This window comes from Myxine glutinosa, chromosome 6, assembly GCF_964187855.1.
Source record: "Myxine glutinosa chromosome 6, kmMyxGlut1.1, whole genome shotgun sequence".
In the NCBI taxonomy this organism is placed as follows: Eukaryota; Metazoa; Chordata; class Myxini; order Myxiniformes; family Myxinidae; genus Myxine; species Myxine glutinosa.
In genome coordinates this window covers 76,070,110-76,096,453 of record NC_136266.1, presented here as the reverse complement: position 1 = coordinate 76,096,453, position 26,344 = coordinate 76,070,110, and the positions used below count along the sequence as shown (strand labels likewise).

The 26,344-nt window shown below is 44.2% G+C and overlaps 1 protein-coding gene across 3 annotated transcripts; it reads right to left on the bottom strand.

Annotated features, from left to right (window-relative positions):
- Nucleotides 1-401: 401 nt before the first annotated feature.
- Nucleotides 402-25,780, bottom strand: CRTAP (cartilage associated protein). 3 transcript variants are annotated; one of them, XM_068120420.2, is made up of 9 exons: nucleotides 25,394-25,753; nucleotides 14,484-14,658; nucleotides 13,078-13,230; nucleotides 12,228-12,399; nucleotides 10,643-10,771; nucleotides 8,279-8,424; nucleotides 7,678-7,761; nucleotides 2,157-2,237; nucleotides 402-1,234 (listed from the first exon to the last, which is right to left on the bottom strand). In XM_068120420.2, the coding sequence occupies exons 1-8, from the start codon at nucleotides 25,669-25,671 to the stop codon at nucleotides 2,175-2,177; spliced, it is 1,200 nt and encodes a 399-aa protein (XP_067976521.1). In that variant the 5' UTR covers nucleotides 25,672-25,753; the 3' UTR covers nucleotides 402-1,234; nucleotides 2,157-2,174. The 3 variants fall into 3 exon arrangements, with proteins under 3 accessions (XP_067976521.1, XP_078636150.1, XP_067976520.2); XM_078780024.1 differs by having other exon boundaries at nucleotides 402-2,237; nucleotides 25,394-25,780; XM_068120419.2 differs by lacking the exon at nucleotides 2,157-2,237.
- Nucleotides 25,781-26,344: the final 564 nt, after the last annotated feature.

Sequence of the window (26,344 nt, the reverse complement as noted above, 5' to 3'; positions counted from 1 at the left end):
CTTGTGTGCTTGTGTGCTTCCCACTCTATCCCCCTCTTGTCTCCCCCTCCCCCTATTATGTTTTATGTGTACATTTTTGTTTTATGTGCTAATGTGTGTTTAGTGTGCTAGCTCTTACACGAGCCTTTATCTTGTATACAAAAATAAATAAATAAATAACTCCATAGCTTTTCAATGTCCAACACATCCTGAAACGGCTGCCTTCTTATATAAATATAATGTTATAATTTCAAGTAGCTGGGTATACTCTTTACCCCAGGAAGCATCGGTTACCCCAGATAGTAAATGAATAAAATGAGCCATGGATATACCGCATGTTCAAGGCTCGCACGCTTAAAGCAGGTGTCGAGATGACCTACAGCACACTATCGGCGGCAAACGCGATACACAGCACACGTCCATGGCTTTGCTACATTTTATTAGAAAATGTGCGTAAAATGTAGGCTGGGCATTCTGCAACGTACACACCACATCGTAGAGGAATTGAACACTCTGGCATTTTGCTAATCGAATAAAGTAACAGCCTCACCTGATAGCGAGATGCCAAATTAAAAAAATTATCTTGAAAGGTAAATCCATTTCACTGATTGATTGGAATCTGTGTTCAAGTATAAAAAAGGCAACAATTGATCGAAATTCCAGAGTTAGCAAAAATGCAGCTCATCTCATGAAATGCACAAACAACAGATCAAATATAAAAATACAAAACTCACCAAGGTTGTATTTCAAGGCATAAAGGAGCACTGTCCGAACCGTTTTACACATTGCACGAGAAACAACTCTCATCCCGACAGACAAGGAAACGTGAAACATTTTTTTAAATGACAGGATGCTGCATAAATGGAGACGCAGCTTTTAACAACTATCAATACTTGCACTTCAAAATGCTGTCACAATTCGGGTTGATGTGGTAGGATGCAAGAAAAGAGAAAAATCTCAATTGCAGACGAGCGGCAGAAACAAAAGCACATCTGGCTGAAAACGATGATGCAATGTTACTCGAAAATATGACTCAATGTTGCTCGAAAAGACATGCATAATTGTAATCTTTCCTCCATAATTCCTGTTTCTGTTGCTCACCGTAGAACCGTCAGCTAATATTTCTGATACCCAGGTCTCCCTTGAACCCCTGCTCCCAATTGTCTGCATAAATGGACTCTTCATAATCGCCCTCGCCTTCAAATTCGGCATCTGAGAGTCCACGGCATGCTCTCTCCTTGTCTTTCACTTCCATCTGGGTACAAGAGACAAACAGAATCCATCATAGTGACCCAACTATCTTGCCAGATAATGTGCGCGAGTTCTGCAGGAGTGAAGATAAAGTGTTAATTTTTCAAAACTTTTTAACACGTTGACTGCCGACTACGAGTGTGTAATCATCGTGCTGGGTGTACCAGATTCTGCCACAATGAGTATTGTACGAGTATAAATGCATATATTGCATTGTAAACATAGTATGCTGGCATGTCAATAATGCAACAATAATGCAACATAGTATGCTGGATAACAATAATGCAACAAATGATCTGCTGGCAGTTCATTGAACATAAATCTATGTAATAATCATGATCAAATTTGTCTTGTACCATTAAATGCCATTTTGAAAATCACCAGTGAGCAAATGTGATATCGGCACAAACCTCACTTTTCAGGTCAACTAAGACTAAAAAAAGATGGTGGCAACATGAAAATAAATGATTATAACCAAAACAAGTTTGCTCTACATGATCCAGGGCATTTGACTGCAGGCAAGAGTCGGCAGTCAACGTGTTAGGGCAGCCGTGAAAATATCTGTGAATATATGAGCAGACCAAAAGAGAAAAATAAAGCAAATTTATATGTACGAGTATATTCCCAGAGATGTGAGACTTGTAAACAACATTTGCTTAAAAAAAAAAAAAAGGCCACTCACTACAAGACAACATGATCATTTGTACAAATCATTGCGGTGTTGTGAGCAACAGCAATAAAGTCCATTCATGCATTTGCAACAGGAACCCTATGTCATGCATTGTCATTGTTATGCCTTCCTATCACAAAGGCAGGGGGTAAAAGTAAAGTGGAAAGAAAGGGCGAGATCCATGGCAGTTTCCTATAAAATAATGAGATGGGAGAACGAAGTGAAATTGAATCCAAATAAAATTTAAAGGACAGACATGTTTGTGTTTTCTCTGTCACAGTGATTGGCTGCTCTGTTCTGCCTCCTGCAAATCATGAATATATTGTGGAACTTCCATCTGAAAAAGGCACAAAAACAAAGAAAGAGAAACCACACAAATGGTCAGGATTATTTTGCACACAGTACATCAGCAGGCGGTTGTTACGTCGACGATAAAATAATTATTACATCCCGTTTGAAATGCTGAGTCCATGGTTGAGAGCAGAAGGGTAATAGTGCATGGACAGCCATGTTTGGTGACAACGTTCTCACAGATGAAAATGACCGAAATATCGAAGCCCAGGGTTAGGGCCAAAGATGGGATGGACCCCCCCCCCCCCCCCCCCTTTTATTCTCCGCACCTTTTCACTTTTATTCTCCGCACCTTGTGTGTGACAAACACCATTTATGTTTGGCATCGAAGGCTGGCATCATTGCCTGGAGGTATGCACACTTACACCTAAGCTGTCAGGCCTGGGTTTGAATCTGGGCTCAGCTATAAACTGACATCCTGGTGTTTAGCAGGCAGGGTGAAGCAGCAATGTGTGCGACCTCCCTTAGGTGGATGTTAACCTGGTCTGCTAGCCACAACTGGTGGAAGTTAAAGATCGCAACTTGTATTTCCTGAAAAGTATGCGTTTTATTTGACGGCACCATTAACAAATTACAAATTCCTGTCCAACTCAACTATAGTTGAACGTCCGTCCTGGTCGGCCGGTTCGTGAAAGACTTGGGCAAAAGAAACTCCCTCGCTGAATCCACAAAATGGGATGTGGGGAATTGAGGAAGTTAAAGGAGGTAAGAGTTATTTTAGGTGGCAAACCCCAACGACCTACATACCTTTTAGTATCCCACGTGAGCCAAATTCAGCTTGGAACAGAAGAATTGGAGGAAACAGTCAAGCATTTTGTTTACGTAAAAGTTTTAAAAACCTTCTCTTCCATGTCATTCTCCACATTTGCTCGGGAGAGGGATTTAAAAATGGGCCAAGTGTCATCTAACAATGTTGTCATTTTAAACACCGACTGTCATGTGACCAAGAATAGGACCAACTGCAAATTTTGAGATGAATTTTGGACCATTCGGTGATTCCATCCAAGCACCGAGCGCATGATGCTGGGATTCTGACATTATGAGCTCCACTATAATGTGAGAGGTGATTGTAATCCGTTTGTGTGTCATTGAGTGCATGAGTATCCACATGCAGATCTACTTTCAGGTAGATCATTATTTCTCACATCAAACTTTATATCAACAGCTCAGCAACACTATGCAATTTAAAGCTTTCAAATTTCTTAGATAATGAAATTTGAACAAAGTTTTCCAATTTAACTATAAACAGGTAGACAAAGCACAGATTCTAACAGCAGCATCCGTGTTCACACCAAATTGTCTTTCAAGATAACAATCACAGCATTATGTTCAGGCCTTAAAACACACTTCAGACCAAGGACTCGACTAGCACAGCAGGGCTGGCTCACATTTCGAGCTGGCTAACCGAGTCTGTGGCCTGAGGTACACCATAAGGCCTATGAGGTCGACTAGCACAAATAGACTACCTGAGGCACAGTTTGACACAGTTGTCTAATTTAACTGCAACACTTTAATGCTCATTACAAGCACAATTTGATTTTATATGTGGATCATGACCAAGTTATTCATGCCAGTTCCTGAGGGTGTTAGTCCATGCCAATAGCTACTGTAATCTACATCATTCATTACAAGACATTTACATAATTACATCACACATACGCAGCTTTGCACAGCAATGACATATGGTTATACATATTGTCCTGTCGCCTGCAGATTAAAACCGCTGGATGACGGAAAGCCGAAACGGTCCTCAATTCCGAGGCACGTAGCCGAAATTGGCGGTTGGTCCATCGCGTGCGGGTGAAGGAACTAAAGCGCTTACCTGAACGGAAGCCACATGGGTATATTCTCGGACACACGAACAAAGAAACACACACGACAAATAAAATGCAACTATAATGAATTGAATGAAAGTAAATGTAGGAGAGGTAAATCTAATATTTCCTACTTGAGGATCCTCCACTCAGACACAAAGACGAACAAGGGGAAAGATAAAATAAAAATAAATGTTCCCTTTTTATCGGCCAGCACTCAGCTCTGGTACAAAATGCGTTGAGGGGCTTGTTGGTGGTAGCCGCCGGTGAAGCCACTTGCGCAGGAAGCTGCCCAACAATGGCGTCGAAACCGCGCGTCAAAAACCTCCAGGCGCGAAGCAAGCAGCCAAGACAGCCGCCTTTCGCTCTCCACCGTCAAGTGCCACGCGGACCCCAGCTCCCCCGAAGAGCACTACAGTCCAACAACACCCCCTCCTCCAACACTGCCAAAGTTCCACAAACTCCAAATAGTCTCCTCACAAGCACACCCCAGCTAGAAGCAATCGAAAAGCAGAGACAAAAGCAAGCAACAGAGACTACACACTCTTCTTCTTCCTTCCCTCTCCTCCAAAGCGCCAAAACTCCACGACCCAGCTGAACAATGGCCAGTGAATGCCCGTTCCTATTCATGAAGATGGACATATAATCAGCCACTTGGTAGTTCCCAATACCATACTATCGTTAAATTGATGGAGCGAACTAACAACACCACGACAAATAAAAAGAAAACATCGTAGAGGCAATACCCCTGGCACTCACCTGGTAGAATAAACAGTATACTGCACTGACTAAAGTTATTTTAAATCAATTTCAATGGTTGCTAGAAGACAGCTAAGCATGTAGAATCATACTAACATAATCATGAGACTTCAACAAACAAAAAATACCTATTTCGGGGGGCAACCCCCTCCTCCCCGAACCCCGTATAGCTTTGTAGTTAATTGCAGCAGAGCTTTGTAGTTAATTGTACAGTAACATTGAAGCCAGGCAATGCCCTGCCAAGACAATGTGGGGTCTGCTGTGCAACAGGCTTCCCACTCAAATAGACCTCAGGGCCTTCTATGGTTGGCAACCAACCCCTTATCCCCCAACCTCTCAACTCCTTTGGGGTTTAGCTAGTGGTGACAGGGGCAGATAATCATATGTGGAAACTTCCAGTCACAACGGCGGCAGTTACATATTAATCTCTTCACTCTGAAGTGAGGCAGAAGAGCATTTCCGTTTGTAGCTGCCTCTTAGCAGTCATCTTTGGAACAAGCAAAAAGGACAGCTCAGACACAGCAGACTTGAAAACCGCATCCAGCGGGATTATCCACCGGCAGTCGAACCTCATTTTGGATTTTTTTTTCCGCATTTTTGAAAACCGTGACGGTTGATCTGGCCTCAAGTTCAAAGTATCATGCAGTGGTTCTCCACACACTTATTTATGGTGATGAAGCTTGGACAACCTATATATGCCATATCAAGGCGTCAACATCAACATCGTCTTTCGATCAATTTTTTCGATCAATTTTATCAACATCAACATCGTCTTAGAAGGATCCTGTGAATCAAGTAGGAGAACAAAATTAACTTGAGCAACCTTCAAGACATGGACATGCCAAGTGTAGAGGACATGATGATCTCACATCCGCTCAGGACGGCACATGTCGTCAGAATGCCCGACACAAGATAGCCTAAACAGATGTTTTACAGTCTAATTTAAGCTATGAAGGGAAGCACATTCACATGAGGGCCAGAGGAAGCTAACCTTTCAAAGCTAACCTAACCTCAAAGCCAACATGAAGTTCTGCTCCATTAACATTGAGACATGGCAAGCGGTTACCCAGTCATGTTCAAAATGGTGATCTATCGTACAAAATGGTTAAGACCTGGCAAATGTTAAGAGCAGCCAGAGAGAAAAGGAAAGAGTGGGCAGGTGCTCATGCAGATAAATCCACCACCACCTCTGCTTGCCAACAACTGATGACCTCACTGTAGGAGAGCCTGTAAGGCTAATGATGGGCTTATAAGACACCTGCAGGCCCACAACCAACAGCACCACCCAACTCCACCCAGCCATCCGTAAAGAAGAATAATCCTGAAGAAGAGGGATTGTCAATCTTCTCCATTCTTATGCAGCACAAAGCTGTGTGGCAGCATCACTGACTGAGAGGCACAGCTTTGAGAGGGACAATACCCTCTGCTGGTTAGGACAGGAATTTTGGATTTTGCCATGGTGCCGGTGATACCTCACCTACTCTTCGCGAAGGACACCATGGGATCTTTCACGATCACCAACGAATGCTGGCAGATGGAATGCCCATTTAACGTCGACCTGAGGGACGGCACACACATTGATGAATCACCCTGCCTGTGAAACAATGGGACAACAATTTATAACTGGGTCGGGATTTAAAATTAGGCTAGACAGCTTGGGGATGAGTGTGCATCCTGTCAGCCCAGGGATTGCCAATGATGATGAATGACTTGGTTGAAAAAGAAAAAGAAAAAAAAGATATGTAACACTGGCTACCACCAGATAGCATTTGTGGCTTATGTTAGAACATTACGTGCAGACACACAGACAAACTACAAATGTTAATGGACCCAAATGCATTACCCTCTGGCAAGGGTAAAAATGAACACACTCACCTGAGAACCGTCATAAAACAGCTCAAGAAGAAAATAAATACAGGTAATCAGACAATGTTTACAACATTCCTTCACTTGGGAAACAAAATGCTGTTTACGATATCCATTTGATTCACCAATATGATCGAGTTCTGTCAAACCTCATGACATACTCATGATGGGAGTGGAAGAGGTGAGGGAGATTAGGAGGGGGCGGTGTAAGAAACAAACCCCAAATCCATAGAAATGAATGCAGTAAATTTTGATTGCCAAATTGATCTTTGGATGAGACTTGTTTTCATCATCATCATTTATGCATGTTTAACGTTAAACGTCAAATGAGGTGGCTGATAAATTCCAGGCATGATGGGTTCAGTTGGAAAAGGTCTCGTTTCACAAACAAATACGTTATTGAAATTTGTACTGGCTATAATGGAGAGTTTAACTTAATTTGCTCAATGGCAATCTATGCGCATCCTCAAATCTACAAAGGCCATTTATTATTACAAAATTTGCCAAAACGCAGATTCTTATAACTGGGGCTTAAGTGTAGAAACAAATACCTAACAGTGATAAAAGCAAGATACCCTTCATATTCCCAAAATGGCTGCTCATCCCAATTTCAACATCCTTCTCATTTGTGGAACAAATTCTGTGCCTGATGCTCTCCCATACAGTCTCTCAATTTTATACTCCTGCTGACTCCCCTCTATTGTCTGGCTCTATCCTCTTTCCTTCATCCTACGGCCTTTCCTTCCTACCCATCTACGATGGATTAGTCGACAAATTCCACTTTGATCTTTTATATGTTAAGCTGCTGCCCTCTCGTTCAGATTCACGTGAATATTTTGCATAGTACAAAAGGGCAATCATTATGTTACGCTCAAGGTGTTCATGCCTTACCCTTACACTAAAATAACCACCACTCCTCGTGTGGAAAGGAGATCGAGTGCCGATCCATAAGCATATAAGTGAAATTACAAAGCCGCATACCCTCACCTCATCATCTGGTAGCAGGTGCTGATGAGCATAACTTGACAGGGATTTGAGTAGCTGCATCTCCTCGTGGTAATTTATTGCCTCCTGTAGTACACACACATGGCGCACAAAACTTCATGAAAACAAGGGTGCGTGTTACCAAGGAGTGAACAATTGGAGTGAGGATGCGATAGCATTGAAAAGGAAATCATAATTGAAACTCGAACCATCAACTCTTTAAAAAATTGGCAGATCTCTTGAAAATGTTCAAAAAAATGAAAAACAAAAAAACCGGACACAAATATGAGACAAGGCATTTGCCAGATTATTCCCATGTGACTTTCTCATCTCAGCAATCCCACAAAGTGTTCCTGAATTCTAATTTGCTCTTCCCTCGTGGAAAGAAGCTGAAGAGCAATGTAAATCGTGGGAAAGGAAAATATAAATAAGGAAATAAATCAAACTAAATTGTTTTCACAACCATCCTCGTTCCATTGCCCACTTTATTCATCACAAACCCATCCTCAACCACACCTCTCTACCTGTGACATTAGCACCTCCAAGGACAAGAGGAAAGCTGATTGCCCATGGCTGAAATCAGAGTAAAACGCGTAGGACTCACCGGCCGTGGCTTGAAGTCATCGTCTGCAAAGTTGAAGTGGTCACGATGAAACAGGTAGTAGTCCAAATTCTGGTTCATTATCTCATCTTCCGGGTCAAAGAGGAGGTAAGTTTTCACACAGGACACTGCCTCTTTGAAGTTTCCTACTGTGCACACAGGCAAGCGAGTCAGCCTCAAGGCCTCATTTTAAAATTATTGATACCCATCATGCAATGACACGATGAGCATGGCACTTGCTCAATTTACTTGAAGTCAATTCTAAATACAATTGATACAAAACATTTCCCAAATCAAAATAAACATTAAAATTTTATTCCTTGAAAAAAAGAAAAAAAGAAATTGGTGAAGATGAAGTTGCTTTTTTCAATCAAAAACACAAGCAACATAAAAATAAAAGTTGTGAAGAGACGAAGTAGAGAGATGAATGCGTATGCACCTCACATTGACATGGTTACGACCAATTCACTGGTGTTCAATTGTGGAACATTTTCAAATGTTGAAAAATTCCAGCACCACTTCCATATAATTTATTTATTTATTTATTGATAGCACACTTTTGAACATTTATTGCAGTTATATGAATAGTGCATCACAATTAAATAAATTAACAGGATTATAACTAATTAATTGACATATATGGGAAAATTACACACCCAGACCAGGAATCTAACCCAAGTCCTCTGGAAAACCATACCAGTGGTCTGCCATCTGAGCTATCTGGGCGACCCAGACTGAGCATGCAATTTTCCCACACATATGATTGCCACTCTCTTTCAATCAATGCTTCCGGGGTACGCGCTGCCAACCATAGGAGCACCAATGGCCTGCTCACAAGAGAGTCTTCCTCTTCCTTTTTAATAGCGGACATGGATTTGTCCCCCCATTGGATGACTGGTAGATAATAAATTTCAGGGATGATCAGAAAGTCTACTTTGACCAAATGATCACTGGAGACGTCGTGCTGAATGACAATTCTAATTAAGGTTTGAGTTTGGAGGGGGAGGGGTAATATATCTTAATATGATCACAAAGACATGTTTTGTTGTGGTCATTTGATTGGTCAGCATAGTTATTAGGCCCATGATGGTTTTGTTTGACCTATTGCTGGTACTATTGGTCCTGATTTTCTCCCAAATAGATGATAACAATGACCACATCAGGATAGGATTGCTCAGTAGTACCATAAGGAGGACCGTTGGTGCATGGATCGCTCACTATGAATCCCATTTAGCATGTGTGGGACAGAATGGCGGTCAAAATTATTCCGGGGTAGAGCCAAGCCCTGGATCATAAAAAAAAATTAAAAAAATAAATAAATAAATAGGTCTCTTCCAGTCAAAATAAATGGGTTCCAGGAAAATATCTTCCAGAGATTTATCTACAACATTCTGTATATGTATGCAGAGTAAAGGTTCATGGAAAAGGTAGTACACTGAATGGAGCAGGATGCAACAAGACAAAAGGAAGAGCAGAGAGAGGGGAAGGGGGAGGGGGGGACAGCAACAGCAGAGTTGAAAGACAACAGAGAGGGAGACCTGGACAAACAATGGGTGTGGTGAGGAATGGGAGTGGGGAGCAGGGAGGGTGGGGGGGGGGGGTGGTAAGAAAGTATGCATGGGGTGGACAAGATGGATACAGAAGGAAACTCTCAGGAGGAGAAAAAACTGGAAATTTGCAAGGAGAATGGCAAGTGGTTGGGAAGAGGTTAAACGAGGGTAGAAAAGATCATGGTTTTGGATCGGGGATGATGATGAATAGCTGTGTTGAAGACCTGGAGAGAAGTACGAGATTGAAGAGAATGTGGAAGTTCATTTCATTGGCAGGAAAAAAAGAGGAACAAATGAGTGGAGGTGAGCAGTGATCCAATAGATTGCCAGAGTTTTATACGTATAGGGGTGATGGCACCATAAACAGACCTCAAATATGAAATTGTGAGAATTTGGAGAGCTCTCTGGAATTCCATCTCCAAAGTGAAAACACAGGAACATGACGCAGTTTGCACAAAATGCCAGTGATAAGCATTGTCGATTATCACCAATGGCCTTGTAGGAAATAAATGGTCGATTCAACACTGGTATTTCTCCGATGGCCTACGCCCTATGCCACTCCCTTTAGCCAATAACATTTTTGTTGAGCATATTTTGGGATAATCTATTGCAGAGGCAGGCCACATCAGGCCCTATGCTGGACACATCATGCATAATGGAGGAATGCTACATTACACTGAAGCCTCAAATATAGAGGAATGCTACATTACACTGAAGCTGCAACGTTATTCCAATGCAATTCATCATGGTAAAGCAATTGGTGTTCTCAGCCAGCCTTGTACCACAGCATGCAGGTAGTGATGCATGATCGGCTTACACTTGTAGTAAGAAAACTGCAAGTAATGATACATTGTTGGAACAAACTTCTCAACCATAAAGCCTCCAACCTCCGGAATGAGGTCTGCTTCGCAGCTCATCTTGCAGGCCAGCACTTCAATGTAGTGGTCTGCAGAAGAACAATGCCATAAGCACACAAACTATTTTCATTGTCATCCACATGGCAACTTGTCATTAAAGTATCAGACCAATACACAACTTTTGAAATGACATGTTAATGCTAAATGAGGCCTTTTGCGCATGCGATGTGTGTGCGTTTACACTGACTCGAGTTGGCATGACGAGCACAATTGACCAACCTGCTGTGACTAGTGCGAAATCTGCACTTCAAATCGTCTTTTAAAAATAATTTGCAGCATTTAGATTTTAGATGAAAGAGTGCCAATTTCACGGTGGTTAAGCAGAATTGTTCTGTTAGTGAACGCAAATCGGACTCACAGAAATATAGGAATATGAGAAATATCCATGGATGAGAGGTGTCGGGTTCCTGAATACAATTACTTAGCGGTGGCTGTGGTTATAACAAAAACATACATACATACACATACTTTTCCTTTCACCAATAGATGCAGAAAATCTAGTACTATTTACCTCGTGACCCCAGAACAAAACATATTGTCATGTCGCCAGTGATTAAGATTTGGAAGAGGGAAACAGGTTTGAGAGTTCAGTCTTGAGAGTAGAGAGATAGTGTTTCCTGGCTCTCCTGACACACACTTGTTCCGGGCTTTGTGAAAGGAAATGTGATTTCCTTCCATTGGATTTGCCTTCCAGGAGGCGAAGGCAAGTTGTTTCAGGCCAACTGCCTCACCACAAGATTCCGTGTACCATGGGCAGGGCAGGAGGGAGGGTATGACAACTGAAGACGAGATGGGATACATCTGTGCATGAGAGAGAGCAGTTTACTTTGGAAGAATTCCCAGGAGGAGTTGATGTCAGAGGCAGTAGAGATGGGAGATCAGTCCAGATGATTGATGGCTGCTGGAAGACCACGCCAGTTGGCCTGAGTGAAATGCTAGACTCGTAGACGCTGAGGAGGCTCTCTGATAATGGCCAGAGAGATGTCCACTTTAACAAGCACATTATGAGATGAACCGATTGGAGCAGAAGAAGAGCAGCAGACATTTGCAGGGAAGTTTGTCATAACCAAGTCCAGAAGAGAAGATGCTCCGTTGACTGAGATCCGGGTTGGGAAATTGACAGATTGTGTCAGTCCCAATGAGTCGCAGAAGTCCTTTGCTGAGGAGCCATGGTCTGTGAGAGAGGTACCCACACCCAGCCGGCTGACATGATGACAATTGAAATCACCACATATGAGGAAGAGAGAGTTGGGATGAGTTGATAGAAGTTGGTCCATATTATCAGACAGCGAGATGTAGATCGAGTCATCACTGTTTGGTGGACGGTACAACACCCATATGAAAATTGGACAAATACTACTATTAAAAATGCTGCAAGATTTAAGAGTACTGCAAAACAAAACTCGCAATTTTAGAACTGGAATATGAACAAACATAAAGCATTGCTAAAGAGGTAATTTAAACTGAAAAAAGGGAAAACATCACCAGCAATGGAAGGGAAGAAATCCTTGAACTCGACGATCTCTCGTGCTCCCTCACAGACAGAAACACAGTCGTCGTACTCTTTTAAATAATTGGGAATTGCGAGTTCCATGTTTGCCACACAAGATTTGTAATCCTCCATGTTGAAGGCCTTGGCAGCTCTGACAAACAGACCCTGCAGAAAACATAACTCAAACTCAACGAGATGTGATGGACAGTGGGGGCGAAATGACCGAGATGGACAAGGGGCGAGGGCGACGCGACCGTGACGGACAAGGGGCGAGGGCGACGCGACCGTGACGGACAAGGGGCGAGGGCGACGCGACCGTGACGGACAAGGGGCGAGGGCGACGCGACCGTGACGGACAAGGGGCGAGGGCGACGCGACTGTGACGGACAAGGGGCGAGGGCGACGCGACTGACGGACAAGGGGCGAGGGCGACGCGACCGTGACGGACAAGGGGCGAGGGCGACGCGACCGTGACGGACAAGGGGCGAGGGCGACGCGACCGTGACGGACAAGGGGCGAGGGCGACGCGACCGTGACGGACAAGGGGCGAGGGCAACGCGACCGTGATGGACAAGGAGCGAGGGCGACGCGACCGTGACGGACAAGGGGCGAGGGCGACGCAACCGTGAAGGACAAGGGGCGAGGGCGACGCGACCGTGACGGACAAGGGGCGACGCGACCGTGACGGACAAGGGGCGGGGGCGATTCAACCGTGATGGACAACAGGGGCAACACGCACGTGATTGACGGTGGGACAATTGCAAAGTTTTCACAACCAACTGTAACTAAAAATGTTGCACGCTGTTGATGATCACAACATGCTTGAGGCCGACAAAGACCTACGTCATAAGGCTTAGCCTCTATGTCACGGAAATATTCTTCTTCGGCATTGGGCAAACTGCGGTAAAAGGCCATGTTTTTGAGCATCATGTCATCATCTGGGTGCTTGCGTAGGTACGTGTGAGTGGCTGCCATGGCCTTTGGAAGGTTGTTGAGCTGCATGTTGACAGAAAAGAAACAGGACACTATTCATCATGTGTGAAAATACAATGAACAGGTTTAAGTACCGTAAACAGGATTTACAGGTAATGTTGTGCAGCGGTATTCAAAACTGCTGGCAAGCTTCACTTTCGACTGAAGGTGATTTGGGCAGGGAGTTGCAATTTGTTCAGGATACATGGAATAACTCACCTACTCTTCATAAAACACCATGGGACCTTTAACATCCACTAATGCTAGCAGATGGGACAACCGGCTTAACGTCCATCCAAGGGATGGTGCCTTGCCAATTAAGCACCAATTCAACACGTTGTTGTTGTTGTTATATAACCATGGACTAGGGAAATGGCCGGTCTATGGGGACCGATCAGCACTCTGACCGTGACAACGCTTGTCCTGACGAATCCGGGAAGCAGGAAAGAATGGGGAACATTTGGCCCCTGACTTGTGTTATGGGGTACAACTACCGTGAAGAGATGACCCTGATAGTTGTCCAATTCAACATTTTTCTGGGGTTCAGAAGTTGAACCCAGACTAAACAACTCAAAGATAAGTACATGAGACTTCTGCACCATCCTGTTGGCCCGACATGAAATCTAACAAGTCAGGAGACAACGATGGTTCACGAGCGAGCGGTATTCAATGACAAAGGACGGACTATAACCGAAACAGGCCCGGACAGGCCAGGCCCGGAAATGTCAAAACGAAGGTTACTGACCTTGAAATGAGATAGAAAATAATGTATAATCAGTTATGAGATTAGTTAGCTACACAATACCGAAAATTCGGTGAAAAGTTAAATGAAAAAAAAAGAAAAAAGAAATACATAGATAAATAAAACGAAAAAAAAAATAATCAAAAATGAAAAATCGAGCTCCGTGGGTCTAGACACATGACATTCGCCTAACCAAATATCGAAACCCCTGTCAGATTCCACCAAAACCCTCGGAGAAGATGTAGCTTGAACTCGATTACCCCCTAAAAAGACATCTTTTTTGGGCGTGGCTCCGCCCACAATGGGCGCAATACGCCCACTCTAGGCAGGACAACTAGATCATGATATCAACCTCCCACCCAAGTTTCATTAAGATCGGATGATATCATCGGGTAGTTATGCTGCGGACAGACAGACACACAGACAGACGCACGCACATGACGAATATAGTGGTCACTTGATAACTCGTGAACCAAAAATGAAACAATTTCACCAAAATAATTACAATGTTGGCCTCACAAGAAAAGTCTCAAACCTTGTAATAGCAGAGCTGCAAGAACTGGTAGGGAACCCGATCAACAAACTCCTGAATGATCTCACGGCTGGGTTGAGACTGTCGAAAGGCCGGCAGGATCTGCTTGCATCGTTTGAGGCAGTGAGCTCGTTGAAGTAACCGCGAAAACACCTCGAGTTCCGAAAAGCCCTCAAACCTAGCGAGGAGAAAAGCCATGTGGATGGTAATTGCAGGCCCCATTAAGAATTGGCCTGTTTCAATTGACCATAGAAAGATCATTTCACCCAACACACCCATGTAGGTGCTTTTACAATCTTTCAATCAGTAAACGAGAAAAGTAAACTCAACCCCCAACCCACACGTACAGGGTGAGTCATAAGTCCCAGGACGCGGTTTTAGCTGCTTATACAAGATTTGTTTATACCATGTATTTATACTATATTCTTTTTTTCCAGGTAATACAAATAACACGTTAAACCAAGATGGCAGACACCAGTCCTTTTGCAATGGAAAAGTTGCTGGCAGGAGTAGTGTGGTACCACAAGAGGAAAAATACAAACAAGACGATGAAACAAGTGCAAGAAGACTGAGGAGCGTTTTGGAAAACCAGCACCGTCAAAACAAGCATTCTGAGTATTGCGCTGCAATACATGTCCCCTACCAAAGTTCAAAGTGCCATAACGTTGTCAAAAATGATCGAATATGCAAATTTATGCACGGTTGATGCTGGTTTTCAAACTTGATCTGAGGTATGTTGACACATGTGTCACGCCTCGCCTCGTTGATAAGCCCCCAAGGTCGCTCCGTGAAGCGGCCTGCACGTATTGCACGGTGTTAATTATATAATTCATTACCAACTCACTGTCTGAGGTACCAGCGATTCAAGAGATATCCATTTTTAAAAAATATTTTCGTTTAATTAACGATATCTGCCAAACCACGTGCCCTATCACAAATTCCAAAACGACATTTTAGTAGACTGACATGCTGAACAGATTTGTGAAGTTTCCCCTTGATTGGATCAAAAATGAGGGAGGAGCTCGGTTTTAAAGGTTAATGCTTAAAAACGTCATAACTCTGAAACCATCAGTAATTTATCATATTTTCCGGTTCACGATCAACGATCGATGTGTATATATATGTTGCTCGGCTTGGCTCCGCCCCTCCGGAAAGCGCGCGCTGTGTCGCGCTGTTGACGTTCGCGAGACGAGGCTGAGGACGCGCAGTGCGGCTTGAGGAGAACTCGAGAATAAACAAGAGATATCCATTTTAAAAAATATTTTCGTTTAATTAATGATATCTGCCAAACCACGTGCCCTATCGCAAATTCCAAAAGGACATTTTAGTGCTGAACAGATCTGTGAAGTTTCCCCTCGATTGGATCAAAAATGAGGGAGGAGCTCGGTTTTAAAGATTCATGCTTAAAAACGTCATAACTCTGAAACCATGTGACGCATGACGTCATGCTCGCTGACTTTTTTGTTCGTCATGGGTATGCGAATCTGCCTGCAAAGTTTGGCATCGATCTATTCAGCCGTTGCAGAGAAAAAGGGGTTTTCGTGTCTTCACGAAAAACAATATGGCGACCGAACCACGTGACCTGTGACGTTATCATTACCATTAAAATATTCTACAGACCGAGTCCATCATATGGTGAAAATTTTATCTCAATCGGTCCAATTATTGCAGATTTTCTTTGCCCATCGCTTCGCCCTTATCACGTTAAATTCCCCGCTCATCGCGTCCATTCTCGTGCTCATCACTTGCATTTCGCCACTGATTCATCAACTGCATTCGTGATTTGAAGGGGAATGTAAAGAGCCCCATATCGAGCGGTGCTGGCACCGCTACCCTGTGGTACAACTACAAGTACAAGTTCCATGGATGCCGAATTTTTCTCGTTTTGGTTCTTCTCATGTTAACCTTGTGAGATCACCAGGTACGGACTGCACAGGTACGAGAGGAACCGTGGATTTAGACACTAGGTGCATTCATCTGGCGGAGCATTGGGAGCTTGCTTGCGAAGGTGCTTCTTGGACCCTTGGTGATTCCGAGAGATAAGAATATGAGGAGAAGAACAAGTGCAGCCTGCAGTTTCCTGCGCGCACGGAGCCAGGAGTGAGCGGACCATGCAGCAAGGCCTAGTTCCCGCCCACGGACAATGCAGCCTGCAGTTTCCTGCGCTAGGACGTGGAGGCCTGAGACGAACCGGGACGATTCCTGACGAGGTTCAAGAGCAGCTCGGAGGAAGAGTTTTTCGGAGCTGTTTTCGGATGACGTGCTGATGTCCTTGGACTTAGCGCCGGGCTCTGGGCCGACCAGGCCAACGTGTGTGATATTCAGCAGCATAGATTCAACGAAAAGCCCGACCGAATATCTTCGCTTCGTGGCTGCTTTCCGCAGCCCAAATCCAGCGCGGCTTGGGCGATTCTGCCCCTGTTTGGAGAACACACAGCGAGGCCTTCATCGGGGCTGGGCGAGCAAGGCTTCCGCTGCTGAAATCCAGCACGGCTTGGGCGATTTTGCCCCTGTTTGGAGAACACCCAGCGAGGCCTTCATCGGGGCCAAGCGAGCAAGGGCGTGTCGGGACCTGGTTCGCGCCATAGACCGAGTGGTTCGCACCAACCGAAGCTGTTTTCGGATGACGTGCTGATGTCCTTGGACTCCACCCCCACCCCCCCGAATTTCCATGTTTTAAACGTTTCCCAGTGTGTACCCTGGATTAGAATAGGTACACCGTATCCCTGCGTGTCGTAAGAGACGACTAAGAGGGTTGGCGTCAGGAAGGGCATCCGGCCATAAAAACATTGCCTCAAAAAGAGACCCATGACAATTACAACTACATATGGGCAGGGTACAGCCCGAAGTGGAGATCGGTTTCTGAAGTTTGGGACATGGAATGTAGGGACAATGACAGGGAGTTCAGGAGAAGTGGTGGAAGTATTGGTCAGAAGAGAAGAGGAGTGGACATATGTTGTGTGCAAGAGACGAGATGGAAGGGAAGTGGTGTGAGAATGGTGAAGGGTAGGCAGGGACAGAAATACAAGTTTGTGTGGCAAGGGTGCCTGGAGGGCGTGAATGGTGTTGGTGTCCTGTTTTCTGAGGAGTTTGTAGACAGTGTGGTGAGTGTGACTAGAGTGAGTGATAGGTTGATGATGGTGAAAATGATGATTGGAAAGCTCTTGGTGAACGTCATCTCGGGATATGCTCCGCAGGTTGGTCGGAGCGATGAAGAGAAGGACAAGTTCTGGTGTGCGATAGAGAAGCTGATGGAAAACGTGAAAGATGAGGAAGTTGTTGTGGTAGGAGGAGACCTAAATGGACACGTGGGAAGGAGTATGGATGGTTTTGAGGGAGTTCATGGGGGTTACGGATATGGTGTGAGAAATGGAGAAGGTGAAAGGATTTTGGAGTTTGCTGATGGAGCCGATTTGTTGATTTGTAATACTCAGTTCCAGAAAGAGGATAATAAGCTTGTTACATACACATCATGTGGGTCGACGACAACCGTCGACTACCTGATGGTGCATAGGCGAGATAGGGGGCACGTCCGGGACACAAAGGTGATCCCCGGGGAGGAGGCTGTTTCACAGCACCACTTGGTTGTCTGCGACATAAGGGTGAAAGGTGCTAGGAGAGCTCGGCGGGTGAAGTACCAAACGAGAATGAAGGTGTGGAGGTTGAAAGTGGTGACAGTAAGGGAGGCATTAAAAGAGAGGCTGGGTAGGGAAGAGGATGATGTGGTTGAGCTTGAAAGTGGTTGGATGTCAATGAAAGCTAGTCTGTTGGGAGCCATTGGTGAGGTATGTGGATGGACAAAAGGACCACCGAGGCACCCGGAAACATGGTGGTGGGATGATGAAGTTGGAAAGAGGATTGACAAGAAGAGGAAGAACTTCAAGGAGTGGCAGAAGGCGAAGGGTACGGGAGCAGAAACAGCAGAGCATGAAAGTTATAAGGCAGCCAAGAAGGCTGCAAAGAAAGAGGTAGCAAAGGCGCAGGAGGCATGTAGGAAAATGTTCGGAGAACGCTTGGATTCAGAAGAGGGTTAGAGAGCAGTATTCAGGATTGCAAAGCAGATAGCGAAAGAGAGGTGTGATGTGATGGGGGTGAGTTGCTTGAAGGATGAAGTGGGACAAATCGTTGTGGACCTAGATGGAATTAAAGGAAGATGGAAAAGATATATGGAAATGCTGTTGAATACAGAGAATGAATGGGATGGCAACATAGAGAGTAACCCAGTTTTAGGACCGGCAGAGAAGATAACTGAGAAGGAAGTTGAGGAAGTGATAAAAGCAATGAAGAGTAGAAAAGCGGGAGGGCCGACGGGAGTTGTGGGAGATATGTTGAAGGCAGCAGGAAGTTGGGGTGTGAAGAGAATGACAGAGATCTGTAATCTGGTGGTGAAAGAAGGCCGCATTCCAGTGGATTGGGAACTGAGTACCCTCGTCCCTCTATACAAGGGGAAAGGTGACCCTCTAGAGCGTGGCTCGTACCGAGTGATAAAGTTATTGGAGCATGGAATGAAGGTATTGGAAAGGGTGTTGGAGAGGAGGATGAGGAAGAAAGTGCAGATCGACGAAATGCAGTTTGGATTTATGCCAGGAAGAGGAACGACAGACGCGCTTTTTATTGTGAGGCAGTTGCAGGAGAAGTACATGGAGAAGAGGAAGAAGTTGTTTCTTGGGTTTGTTGATCTGGAGAAAGCATTCGATAGGGTTCCACGCAAAGTATTGACATGGGCAATGAGGAAGTTAGGAGTGGAGGAATGGTTGATCAGAGTAGTGATGGCAATGTACAAAAGAGCGTGCACAGCTGTAAGGACGAAGGACGGGAACAGTGGTGAGTTTGAGGTTAGGGTGGGCGTGCATCAGGGGTCGGTACTAAGTCCACTACTATTTGTAGCTGTGATGGAGGTGCTGGCTCAGAACGTAAAGGAGGGTTTACCGTGGGAGTTGTTGTATGCAGATGATCTGGTGTTGATTGCAGAAAGTATGGATGGACTGAAGGAAAAGATGAACAAGTGGAAGGAATGTATGGAGACAAAAGGTCTGAAGGTGAATATCGGAAAGACGAAGGTGATGGCAAGTGGTAAAGCATGTGGTGAGGTGGAAAGAACTGGGAAGTGGCCCTGTGCTGTGCGCAGGAAGGGTGTCGGAGTGAACTCCATTCAATGTACAATGTGCGCTGAGTGGGTTCATCAAAAATGTAGTGGTCTGAGGGTCATTAACCAGTGTGGCAGCTACATTCAAATGTAAGGTGTGCACAGAGGGAGCTGCAGATGGAGGAAATGTTGAGTTGGATCTTGGAGACAGCGTGAAGCTGGAAGGTGTGACAACATTTTGCTACCTCGGAGACATGCTGAATGGAGAAGGTGGATCAGACTCGGCAACGGTTGCTGGAGTGAGATGTGCATGGAAGAAGTTTTGGGAACTGAGTGGCGTGCTGATGGAGGGGAGTGTCGTTGAAGCTGAAGGGAAAGTTGTATGCATCATGTGTGAGAAGTGTTACGATTTATGGGAGCGAGACATGGGTAATGAACGTAGAGCAGCAACGAAGGTTGAAAAGGGTGGAAATGCGAATGGTTCGATGGATGTGCGGAGTATCGTTGAGAGAGAGGAAGACAAATGATGAATTGCAAAAAATGATGGGAATAGAGCCTGTGATTGATGTTGTGAAGAGGAACAGGTTGAGATGGTTTGGTCATGTGTTGAGGAAGGATGAAAGTGACTGGTTGAGAAGAGTGATGGAAATGAATTTAGAAGGAAGTAGAGGACAGGGAAGACCGAGAAAGACTTGGCCAAAGATGGTGGAAGAGGAAATGCGGGCAAGGGGGTTAACAAGGAGGGATGCAGAAAATAGGGCAAGATGGAGAAGATTGTCATGGGGACCGCAAGGCTAACCCCCGCTCTCGCAGGGAAAATGGCCTTAAAATGCATGTTGTTGTTGTTGTTGTTGGTCCAATTATTGCAGAGAAATTGGTTTTTAAAGGAAATTAAAACTTAAAATGGCACTGAGTTAAGGATCATCAGAATTATCAGAATTACCAAAGTTCAAAGTGCCATAACTTTTTTTTAAATGATCGAAACGTCGTGAAGTTCGAACTTGACCTCTAACGTATCATGAGGAAACCATACTGCCAAGTTTGAAATCATTAGCATTAAGCGTTTAGAAAAAAAAAGTCCGGAAAACTGTTCTTTGCATGACGGACTGACGGACTGATGGACTGACGGACGGAGGGATGGCGTGCAAACCTATAGTCCCCTCCGGTGTACACCGGTAGGGGACTAATAAAATCTTCATCTTTGGGGGGAAAAAAGGAATTTCAGACTGGAAGAGTTGAGTACTCAACAGCAAGCGTAGCCAAACATGCACGATTTGGGAAATCAAAATATTAAAACATCTGTTCTCAGATCTCTGAAAAAATCATTACGGAAACGTAGTGCAGAGTTGGGCGTTTCGTATTCATTGTTGCGTCGCACAATAAAAGAAAACCTTCACATGAAACCACATAAACCAACTATCATCTGCGAATTGTCATTTGATGCAGATCATGAAAACAGGTTGACAGCTTGTGACAAAATGATATGGAGCTGTGACAACGGCGGACGTCGTACGAATGCACTCGATGTCTCAGGAGGTATTGTAATTGTTGTATTACTGTAATATGTTATTACTCCCGAGGCTTATGGCTCACCCTGGTAGATGGTGTAAACAAATCTTGTATGAGCAGCTAAAACCATATCCTGGGACTTATGACACCTTGTCGAGTGTAGAATGTCCAATAGTCACCAATTGTAAAATAAAGCCCTGAAACTAAAAGTAGCTAAGCCTGCAGGTGTTTTTATTCTTACCTGAACAATCTATCCACATATCTCAATCCTTCCAAGTTTACACATCAATGATAGAATAAAGCAAAATAATGATACAAAAATACAATATTTAAAGCACTTTATTTTAAAAAAAACTCCATCCGGATGATCCATGAAGCAAACAGCTTACTTAATAGGTCAGGCACCAGGTCAGGCAAGATAGCATGGTTTCTTTCTCCTTTTTCTATCTTTATTTGTCTCTCTCACCATACTCTTCATTCAGTGTCGATGCCGCCCATGCAGCTTCGTGAGCAAGGTTGATGATAAAGGGTGGTTTGCCATTGCCTTTCCAGCAGTAGTTAGGGCAGGAATTTTGAATTTGTTCAGGGTGTCCGCGATAGCTCGACTACTGTTCACTAAGGACACCGTGGGATCTGCAAAGTCCACCAACAAATGGCAGCCCGTTTAACATCCATCCGAGGGATGGCACATACATTGATCAATCACCCTGCCAATGAAACCCTGGGATGACAGTTTATAGCTGGGTCAGGATTCAAACCTAGGCTAGACAGCTTAGCGTTGAGTGTGTGTACCTCTAGACCAGGGGTGGCTAACCAGTCCAGCATAAAGAGCCAAAAAAAACCTTTTACACCATTGCAAAGAGCCACACAACACCTGCATGCTCATACTACAACAGCAACTTATAGGCCTAATGACATAATTAATAATTATATGTATTATGGTTATGTCATAATAATAATACATAGCTTAACAGTTTTCATAGGTCATTTATTACCTCAGTGGGACACCTGGCAGGCTTTGTTTTCCACAATCATTTTCAGGCCTGGCTTGTACTCAGTTGTGGCCACTCGGAGCAACTCTTTCACATGTGTGTCCGTAAGAACAGAGCGATGTCTTGACTTCACTTGTTTCAGTGTAGAAAAAAACTGATTCACAGACGTAAGTTGATCCAAACATTGACATTAGCTTGAGTGCAGCCTGTTTGACACTGGGGTATCTGTCTGTGGGCACAATTTTCCAAAACTCTGTGTCTGCTGTGGTTCCTTCTCTCAAGACACATTTAAGTCTGTCATCCTCAGAAAGTTCAATCATCTCCAACTGGGATGCTGCTTCATCTGCCACAAAGGTGGCTTTTAAACAATCCAATTCAGCAGTGAAAGGGTTGATGAGGAATGTGATCTGTGGCCGTTGTTTCTTCAGGTTGCAGAATCTGTCCTCAAAACTCTGCTGCAGATTTTCAACCAGTGTTGCATGGCGTGCAATGCTCATTTTCGTGACCTCAGCTGCTTCTCCATTTGCCTTCAACAAGGAGGGAAAATGTGTGAGCTCTCCCATTTGAAGATGGGTCTGGAAGAGCTTGAGTTTGTTCACAAATGTGAAAACACTTTGCACCAGGTCAGGCAGCATTTTTAACTTCCCTTGCAGATCTAGATTCAGTTTGTGCAGATGATGCAGCATGTCGACCAGAAACCCCAAATCTGACATCCACTGGGGATCATGTAGCTCAGGATAGTCCTTATGTTTCTCTGCCAGAAACAGCTTCACTGGGTCCAAAAGTTCAAAAAAACGGGAAAGCATGTTACCTCTTGAAGCCATCTCAGTGCAGTGGAGAAGCAGATCATTGCGAAGGTCTTCGTCCAGTTCAGCTATGAGATTTTTGAACTGTCTGTGCTTGAGAGCATGAGTGCAAATAAAATTCACAATTTCTAGCACAGGTTTCATGACATGGTCCAAGTTCAGCTTCTTCGAATGTATGTATGATGCAATGAAATGTCCAAAAATCAGGGAAACGGTCGTCAGCTTCACACAGCCCTACAAGGCGATTTGCAGATCGCAACATAGCAGGTGCACCGTCTGTGGCTATTGCTGTTAGTTTTGGTAATTGCAAATTTGCCTTCTCAACAACAGTCGTGAGTGTCTCTTTCAGGTCGATGCCGCGGGTCCTATCTTTTAACGGCACAATGTCGAGCAGCTCTTCCTTAATTATGCAGTCTTCTGACACAGACCGTACAAATATTGCCAACTGTGGCTTATCTTGAATGTCGCAAGACTCATCCGAAGCAATGCCGAAATACCGACATTTTTCAAGATCCATATGCAACTGTGTTTCAATGGAGTTGTTAATATGTGATATTCTCTGTTCAACGGTGTGCCGTGACAGCTGCAGGTCTGACACAGAACGCTTCAAACTGTCATTTTCAGGAGTGAGGATGGCAACAACATCTCTGAGACACGTTTTCACGAATTCCCCTTCACTGTATGGCTTTTTAGCTCGAGCAATGTTCCATGCCAACTGATATGATGCTAATGTGACCGTCTCCGAGTGCTTCGTTAATTTCCGAAAAAACTGAGTCTGCTTCTCTGACTGACGTTTCAATGCATTTACCTTGTGCTTGCGATGTTCACTGCCTTTGGGAAAATCCCGGGCCACGTTATCATGGAGTGAGGTGAAATGGCGCTCCAGGTTTGAAGCTTTAAAATGCGACAGTGCAGTCTGGCAAATCAAGCACAAGGGTTTCCCCATTTCGCTCCGTAAAAAAATACAATTCCTCCCATTCAGGCAAAAATACCCTGTGCTCCTCTTCATATTTGCGCTTAGCTTTACGTTTTCCTGACGCTGCCATGGCGATTCGGTCACTGCCACTGGGCTAGTGCTAGCCCAGCTAACAAACTGCCGAGTCTGCACGCGCAAGTGTTTCTACGCGCAAAAGTGTGTTTCATTGTTTGTTGTTTCATTGTGTTTGAAAGTGTGTTTCATTTTATTTTTACAATATTGGCAAATGTATTGGCAGTATAGTCAAATATTCAAATGCATTTTGATTTTATAATAGAAATACATTTTAAAATGTAAAAACATGCACCGATAGAGCAGCCCTTCGCGAGCCGCACAAGAGCTGGCTAAGAGCCGCATGCAGCTCGCGAGCCGCGGGTTCCCCACCCCGGCTCTAGACCATCCAGCCATCCGTGTAGGTGTACTGCAGCAGTTATAAAGCAGGAAAAACTAGAAAACTCGGAGAACATAATACCCCGTGGTGTCTTGAGAAACAATGACATGGGAGAGGTCTACGAGCAGCAAAATTGACTGGTCGTGATGACCTAAAATTTTGTCCGAGTACTGCTAAACGGAAAGGTTTTGAAAGTGCCAAAAGGTGATTTGTGTTCTAAATTGTTCAAGTACATAATTCAATTGAAATAAAATAAAGGTTTTTAAGGTTGTAGAAAAAAAGAAAAGAAAAGACATTCAGGAAGTTTACCGCCATTGATGCAGTGGCTACTACACTACCCTATCTAGCATATTACATTCGTTATTTGTGCCTGTTGTTTGTGTCCTGTATGGCATCCTTAAAAACAGTAAGTTTCCTGTTTGGAATGATTTCTAAATTTTGTTTGAATACCAGGCAGGTAGACAGAATTTTTAAAATCTCACTCTTCCCTGCGCATGCACGATCGAGCCAAAGTACTGCTAAACTGCAGTTTTTTTGGTCCGATTGATGCTCGATTTGTGTTAAAAAATATAACACTCAATCTAAATAAAGCTGTTGTTCGATCATAAACTGAGGTTTGTTGAAATACAAAAGTGAATCAATGAGCAGGGCAATTTTAGGACCATCTATTTCGTATTACATAAATGAGTAATAAAAAATTCACTACCCCAACCCCACCAGCTCCCTTTGCTCCACTCTCTTCCCCTCCCATCGTACGTACCATGTACGCAGGACCTGAACACTCGGCCTTTTCAAACATATCTACACATCTTGTACACACTGGGCCCATACACCATGGGTGCGTACGTAATAAATATATGCCCCGAATGGGTGAGGTTGATGCTCAACACTAAACTCGAGGAATACAAGGCATTTGTAACTTGGCAAAATACACCGTGCAATCTTTGACGTCAAAAATGCACATAGTAGCAGGACGACCGGCTCACGGATACTTTACAATGCAGCACTCACACATATCAATGAAATTATCATCAAAACAAAAGGAAGATCGCTTGATAAATATATGAAAGTTCAAGGTTCGAAAGTTTGTAAACAAAGTGGTATTACTTTTAGAGTTTGACGAAATCGGTGTCTGCAATGAATGGCACGTCACCTGCTCGTATCCAGTTCCGCTTCGGTTGTGCTGCAGTTGCTGTTACAGAAACTGTTGCTGTCCCGGAGAAGTCTGTGCAAGCGAAGGGCCAACTCCAGGTAATGCGAACAGTCCGACCACTCTTCGGCTTCGTAACGTTCGGTGCCGTGACGATACGCGGCTTCCAATGGCATTAACTCCTGCCGGGGAAACGCCTGGAAGTCGTACTGTTCGTACTGAGCTTCGGCTAGCAACACGTGCAGCGATATCAGCACGAACGCACACAACCGAGGAGCCATCACCAACGGTTGTTGTCAGCGCGATCACGCCGCGTGGCAGACTTCGAGACGCCTTCTTCTTCTTCTTCTTATTTTTATTATTAGGAAAAACGATTCTCTTTGCCCGAATAGTACACGATTGCTTGAGAATGCAAATTGTATGCTGGATCTGAATAGACAAATGTAACAAGTGATGATGGTTTGTTCAAAAATACTTTGGCAGCAATCAACAAACGAAAACTTTTTTGGTTATTACACCGCCTTTTATTATCCCGATCAATTACAACTTATACACCGTCCTTAAAGCTAATCGCTCAATGCAATGAAGATGCAACACTTTTGTGCCTCTATTATAATGTTTCATTCATAATGTTTATTTGATTGGTTCACCAATCAAAGCAACAAGCTAATTGTTTTTTTTTAGATCAAAAGGTCAAAGGTCAAGGTTGCGTAAAATCACCAATTTTCAACCGATTGACCTCAAATTTTAGGACTTTGTATGTATATACTGAAGCGCGGTGCTACGCGCGCTTACTTGTACAACAAGAAGGAAGCGGACAACGCGGTGAGTTTAAGAGTCTTTATTATACGAGCTCAACTGTAGCACTGGAGCGCTCCGGGCTGCGCACCCGGTGTAAATCCCGTGGCCACGCCTACCCCTGGGGCGTGGCCGCCGCCCACTTGGTGCGTGGAA